Source organism: Nyctereutes procyonoides, unplaced genomic scaffold (genome assembly GCF_905146905.1).
Source record: "Nyctereutes procyonoides isolate TBG_1078 unplaced genomic scaffold, NYPRO_anot_genome, whole genome shotgun sequence".
Taxonomy (NCBI): domain Eukaryota; kingdom Metazoa; phylum Chordata; class Mammalia; order Carnivora; family Canidae; genus Nyctereutes; species Nyctereutes procyonoides.
Genome location: NW_026575125.1, coordinates 40,880,268 through 40,887,158, shown reverse-complemented (window position 1 = coordinate 40,887,158; position 6,891 = coordinate 40,880,268). Strand labels below are relative to the sequence as shown.

General features: G+C 40.9%; 1 protein-coding gene across 5 annotated transcripts in view; it reads right to left on the bottom strand.

Annotated features, from left to right (window-relative positions):
- Positions 1–1,175: 1,175 nt before the first annotated feature.
- Positions 1,176–6,891, bottom strand: part of RGN (regucalcin) — a 32,497-nt gene continuing 26,781 nt past the window's right edge. For all 5 annotated transcript variants that reach the window (XM_055338335.1, XM_055338333.1, XM_055338334.1 and 2 more), the window contains 4 exons: positions 5,253–5,468; positions 3,621–3,752; positions 3,101–3,255; positions 1,176–1,581 (listed from right to left, as the gene is read on the bottom strand). In XM_055338335.1, the coding sequence (XP_055194310.1) occupies positions 1,531–1,581; positions 3,101–3,255; positions 3,621–3,752; positions 5,253–5,468 (554 nt within the window). In that variant the 3' untranslated portion in view covers positions 1,176–1,530. The remainder of the gene's footprint in view (positions 1,582–3,100; positions 3,256–3,620; positions 3,753–5,252; positions 5,469–6,891) is intronic.

Genomic DNA, 6,891 nt, shown 5'->3' with positions numbered 1-6,891 from the left:
TGCACCTAACAACAGAGTTCCAAAACTGTCAGAACTGACTAGAGAACAGAAAAATCCAAAATGATAGAGATTTCAACACTCCTTCCTCATTTATGTAAAAAACTAGAAGACAGAAGCTCAGGAAAGATATAGAAGAACTGAACACCACCACCACCCAACTGAATCTAACTGCCATTTATAAAACACTCCATTCATAATAGCAGAATGCACAATATTCTCAAATATAAATCTAACAAAACATGTACAAGACCTATATGCTGCAAAATGCTGATGAAAAAAGTCATAGAAAAAAAAGAAAAAAGTCATAGAAGACCTATATAGCTGAAAGATGCACCATGCTCATGGGTTGGAAGACTCAAAATAGTAAAGATGCTAATTCTCTCCAAATTGTTCTACTGATTTTTAAAAAAGATTTATTTATTTATTTATTTATTTATTTATTTGAGAGAGAGAGAGAGAGAGAGAACATGCATAAGCAGGGGGAGGGGAAAAGGAAGGGCTAGAGGGAAGCAGACTCCCCACTGAGCAGGAAGCCTGACATGGGGCTCAATCCCAGGACTCCTGAGATCATGACCTGAGCTGAAGGCAGATGCTCAACCACTGAGCCACCCAGGTGCCCAGTTAAGCTGATTCTAAAATTTATATGGAACGCCAAAGTAACTAGAAGAACTAAGACAATTTTGAAAAAGAACAAAGCTGGAGAAATAACACCATCCAATTTTAAAGGTAATTAATAGTGACAGACATAAGATCAGTGTTTTCCTGGGGATGAGGGCAGACATACAGAGGGACCAAAGCAAAGGATTACCAAGGAACACAGGTAAAGTCTTGGGGGGTGGTAAATAGATTCATTATCTTGCTTATGGTGTTGGTTTCATTAGTGAGTATATATGTAAAATTTACCAAATTGTAGACTTGAAATATGTATAGGTCAATTATAATTCAATAAAGCTATTTTTTAAAAAAGTATTCTCTAAAGTGATATATTGCTTTTACATTTATTAGGTGGCAGTTGGAGCCATGGATTTTGCCAGAGTTTCATTCTCATCCTCCAGTTATATTTTAACTTGCAAAAAGTAATATGTAGGAAAAATAATATGAAGGCAGGTTAGCACTGCAGTATATTTTATAAGATTATGACGAAAATAAAAAGGAACATAATCATAAGTCATTATAAGGCCATTATTTATTAGTTTTTTTAAACTTTAGGTGTAATAAGTATGGAATGCATAAAAGATATAGTAACCCCAGTCCCCTTCTAGCAATTTGCAAAGAGTAGAGGCTGATTGACAGTTGAACAATTCTTTATATTTCTGTAATACCTTTGTAGAAGGCCTCTTAGTGTGTTATCAAAACTACCTGTCACCCCTTATTAAAATGCTCTACCTCTTAAAAATGAAAAAAAAAACGTTAATTTTGCCTGTTAATAGTACCATTTCTTTAATTTGTTTTGTAACTAGATTGAAATTTCAGCTCTAGAATTTTCTACGTGTCTTCAAATTTCCCCCAGTAGGAAAGAAGACCTGCCATTCATCCTGCATAGGGATAGGGAGGAATTCCTTTGACCCCAAGGCCAGTTATCTGTTAAAAAGAAAAACGAGAGAAATTTTGCTTAAAGGTAATTCTCAAGTATTCTTCAAAAGCATTTTTTATGATTCATAATAATATATTTAGCTACCAATTATACTTGTTTTATTTCCTATCATAAAAAGGAATTACTTGATTAAGTCGAGTCCAACACAATTATTCACATTGATAATAGTCCAACTAGCAACCATCTGCAATTAACTTGGATTTAAAACTGAATTTATTTATACCATCTTCCTATTTCTTTTCAGTTTGAGAGGTCCATATTTTTTTTTAAAGATTCATTTATTTATTCATGAGAGACACAGAGAGAGGCAGAGACACAGGCAGAGGGAGAAGCAGGCTCCATGCAGGGAGCCCGATGTGGGACTCGATCCCGGGACCATGGGATCACGCCCCAAGCCAAAGGCATTCGCTCAACCACTGAGCCACCCAGGCTTCCTGGTCCATAATTTTTTTAAAAAGATGTTATTTATGTATTTGAGATATATATAGAGAGATAGCAAGAGCAAGGAGGAGGGGCAGAGGGAGAGGGAGAAGCAGACTCTCCGCTGAACAGGGAGCCTGACTCCAGGCTTGATCCCAGGACCCTGAGATCATGATCTGAGCTGAAGGCAGATGCTTAACTGACTAAGCACCCAGGTGTCCCTAGAGGTTCATAATTTTTATAGTGTTTGTTTTGTTGCAAAAAGGAAGAAGCCCAAAGATATTCTTTTGACACCAAAACAATCAACTGATCTCATAAACATGTTTCAAACACTGATTTTTCAAGCTCGTTCTATTGATTTACAGAATTTCGGCAAACATAACTGAAGCACAAAAATATTTTGAAATACTGCACAAAGTGGGCTAAACACATGATCTTGTACTTACAGTCTATAAAGTCTAAATAAAATGTTTTAAAAAGTCTAGCATAAAAAAAAGTCTAGCATGATGAGCTTAAAATTGCTAAATAGAGAAATGCCTGGGTGGCTCAGTCGGTTGGGCACCAGACTCTTGATTTTGGCTCAGGTCATGATCTGAGGGTCGTAAGATCAAACCGCTGGTTGTGCTCTACACTGGGTGTGGAGCCTACTTAAGATTTTCTCTCCCTCTCCCATTGCCCTCCTTGTCCCAACTCGAGTGTGTGTGTGTGTGTGTGCGCGCACACATACACCTGCTTTCTCTTGCTAAAAAAAATACTAAGTAGAATTATGTTTTGGAAGTATGGAAAAGCACTAATCAAAGCAAATGGGTGGCTCAGTCAGTTGGGTGTCTGCCTATGGCTCAGGCCATAATCTTGGGGTCCTGGGATCCAGCCCTGTGCCTGGCTCCCTGCTGAGCAGGGAGCCTGCTTCTCCCTCTCCCTCTGCCCCTCTCCCTGTTCGTGCTCTTTCTCTCTTGCTCTCTCTCTCAAATAAATAAAAATGAAATATAAATAAATAAATAATAAAAAGGAAAAGCACTAATCACTCAGTTACTTAGCCAAGGATCTCCCATCTCACCCTCAAATTAAAATAAATAGCTGGATCACCTTGAAAATCCCACCAGCTTCAGGCTGCTTCAGAAGACTCTCAGGGTCCATTCCATCCCGGGCACAGGTCACATACATTTCAGAGTAGTCCTTCCCTCCAAAGCAGCATGAAGTTGTTTTATCAACAGGTAACTTCACAGTTTGGAGTCTTTTCCCTAGATCACCAAATATTTTTTTGAGAGTCCAGCTCTAGCAAATTTTCAACCTGCACTACTGTTTGGGACCCCTTGTAGAGGATTAGGGATAATCAAAAAGGATTGTGGAGGTCAGACTTCAGCCATGTATTTAACCTACCTTCCCTGACAATTTGTTTTGGGCAAAAAGACTTAACCTCCTCAGGAAAAGAAGTTCTGCCTGTAAGTTTTGTGCTCTATCTTTGGCCTTTATTTCCAAGCCGTCCTACTGAGACCTCTGAATATAGCTCCATATAACTTCATTAGTAATGAAGTTTCTTTGGTTGCTAGTGTCGTGTTTTTTTTCTAGACATGGCAGGGATTTTTTTCTTTTGCTGTGAGCCTACCTGTCTCAGGATCCAAACGAATCACTCTTCCTCCATTGTAACAGGCCACCCAGAGCTTCCCCTCAGTATCAATACACATTCCATCTGGAATTTGTTCTTCTTTCTCCAGCTTGTAAACACTTCTGCGGTTGGCTAGGGTTAAAACAAACAAATATACACACATGACAAAGCAACAGGCCACTCAATGCTGGGCATCAGACAAGGAGCTCGCAAGCTGACTGTAAATCCTGATGACTTTTGCTTATCCCGGGTCTGGCATGTGAGATGGTTCAGAAGAATTCCTAACTAAACAAAAATGTCCAGAAACACGAGTGGGCACTCCTCAACTAAGGATTTTTGCCACATAATTTGGGGGTTATTGCACTCTCTTTAGTTTGTGTACAGTCATATCCATCTAAGCTTTTGGAGAAGGAGAGCCAAAAGGGAGTTGAATTCTTTTTTTTTTTTTGGAAGTAGAATTCTTAATAAAATACCAATAGTTCTTTTTGAGGTTGACCTGAACTGAAGCTCTGAGCACCCACCTCGGATACAGTTCAGTCTGCGGTTAGACCTTTGCTGTTTTGCTTATAAAAATGCTGACTTTGATTAACTCCAAGATCTAGAAGGCAACTTAATGGTACCGTACCATGTGAATGGTTCATACGCAAAAAATAGTAAGATGTGAGAGTTCTGTTTCTGCCCAGCTGAATGCTCCAAAATCATCTTATCAAAACTCAATATTGAAGAGCTTATTTCTGAGAGGAGGGGTAATCTGGAGCCAACCAGCTGGCATTAAAGGAGGGGGAATCACAGGATACAAAGAACCCCCCATCAAGCTCCAGAGGAAATTTACACTACAAAATCCAGGTCATCATGGTAACTGCATTGTGGTATAATGGAAAAAAAGATGTTAAAACCATATGTCAGTAAAAATGGGTAAAAACAGTTATAACAAAGAGCCTTATATATTTCAAAGCAAAACATCTGTACTGAAATAACTGGCCTCTCGTTAAATCTACACGAGAGCCTTGTGATATTTTTTTTGAGTTGCTTTTATGATTGGTTTTGCTCTTGTGGTTTGGCACCTTCCACAAAATAGTTTCAAGAACTCCCTCCTGATTTTTCCTCAAGAATTCTTTCCTTCCCAGTTTCCAACTGTGGCTCATGCAGAACTCACTGATGGAACTGAACAATCTGCAGCTACGTTTTAGACTTTTCCACTTTGGAAGATTGTTAATTTGTCTCTGAGCATTGCCTACCATTAACTAAAGGACAAATGAGAAGTGCCAACCCCAACCCTAACTTTCTGTTCTTTTATCTAATTCTGCTGTGTATTATTTGCCTGTAGGCACCTCCCGGTAGAACAGTATCCATTGCACATGAGCCTCTTTCTAGAGATGGTGGCAAGAGAGGGGATTAAGGATCTATTCATATTATGTCCGTGGTGGCCACAGTTAGTTGTGTTGAGGGCCATGGCTTGATTGGCCGCACAGTTGAGTCTGGGCAATTATGACTATGTTGGAATAGTCACATCAGACAGTTCTTTATTTGACAAGGGCCTTTTCATATAAGTTGAGGAAGAAGCAGCTTACTAGTTACACACATATGAAAAAATACCAGCAGTATTAAGAAGAATAATGAAAAAGTACATACAGATCTTCCCCGTCTGCAGGTCATAGTCAAAGGCATCCACGGAGTAGGACAGACTATCAATGTAATAGAAGATCTTGTGATCCAGGGACCAATCCAAACCATTGGAGATGTCCACCTGGTCAAAATACTTTTCCACATGGCCGTCAGGAAAGAGGGAGTACAGGGACCCCTGGTGCCGTTCCAGAACTGCTGGGGCCGTTTCCTCAGCCATGGTGCCTACAAAACCCCAAAAGCACTGGGTTTAGCATCACAGCACCTTGCCCCATGCCCTACACCATCTTTTATCAAAAGGGTTCCTTTCACAGCATTAAATCAAGGAAACTAGGGGCACCTGGGTGGCTCAGTGGTTGAGCTTCTGCCTTCAGCTCAGGTTGTGATCCTGGGGTCCTGGGATTGAGTCCTGCATCTGGCCCCCCACAGGGAGCCTGTTTCTCCCTCTGCCGATGTCTCTGTCTCTCTCTTTGTGTCTCTCATGAATAAGTAAATAAAATCTTAAAGAAAAATATCAAGGAAACTATTATATGATCCTCATCTGGGTCCTATATTAGAAAAAAAAGAAATGACAACTACCTTGCTTATGATGCGAATGGGAATCATACCGACAGGTCTGGTTCCAAATAAGGAGAACATCTCTACCAACTCCACTTTCTCCCACTGAGCACAACTCTACAATCTAGACCAAACCTATGGTAGAGCTATTTGAGAACTCTGAAAAGTCAATATCAGGCAGGTCTGGGAAGAACAACGTAATTTGCAGTGCTACCTAATGGGTGGTTAGTTCTCCATTTTATTTTCCGGATGTCCCAGCCTGAACTCAACACAGCTGAAACTTGGAAGTGAGCACCGTGGTGAAGACAGAGATCCAAGAGAAACCCTCTCAGTCTGGCTCAAGGAGCAGAAAGGAAACTCCTGAGGCTCAAAGAGTGGAAGAAATCTCTGCTTCTTTTCTTTACATTTGCTTTCTCAAATAGCTCCACCGTAGGTTTGTTCCAGATAGTAGGGTTGCTCTCAGTGGGAGAAAGTCGGGTTGGGAGCGATGTTCTCCTTCTAATTGGGAACCAGACCTGTCAGTGTGATTTCCATTCACATCATAAGCAAGGTAGTTGTCATTTTTTTCTAATATAGGACCCAGATGGGGATCACATAATAGTTTCCTTGATTTTTTTATTTAAGATTTTATTTATTTATTTGTGAGAGACACAGAGAAAGGCAGAGACATAGGCAGAGGGGGAGGCAGGCTCCCCGTGGGGGGATGTAGGACTCTATCCCAGGACCCCAGGATCATGCCCTTAGCCAAAGGCAGATGCTCGACCACTGAGCCACCCACGTGCCCCACCCTGCTTCTTTTCTACTCCTTTCTCCAGTCTGCCAGCTATTTGAAGCAAGGGTAGTTAACAGCAGAGAGTGGCCCACAACAGGAAACTGCAGGAATCAAGACTTAGGGAAGGGGACATTCCTCTCCAGCTGGTTGAAGACAGAGCTCCAAAAGGGGAGAGCCAAACACTGCTGCTTTTACATCCCTCTCCTCCTCTGTCTGGCTGCTGCGTAGCCCCAGAGACAGCATTGTTCTAGAAATGGGTACTTTCTGGCTGGAGGAATGACACAGACAGCTCCAGGAAAATGGGAAGTACTTGGAGAT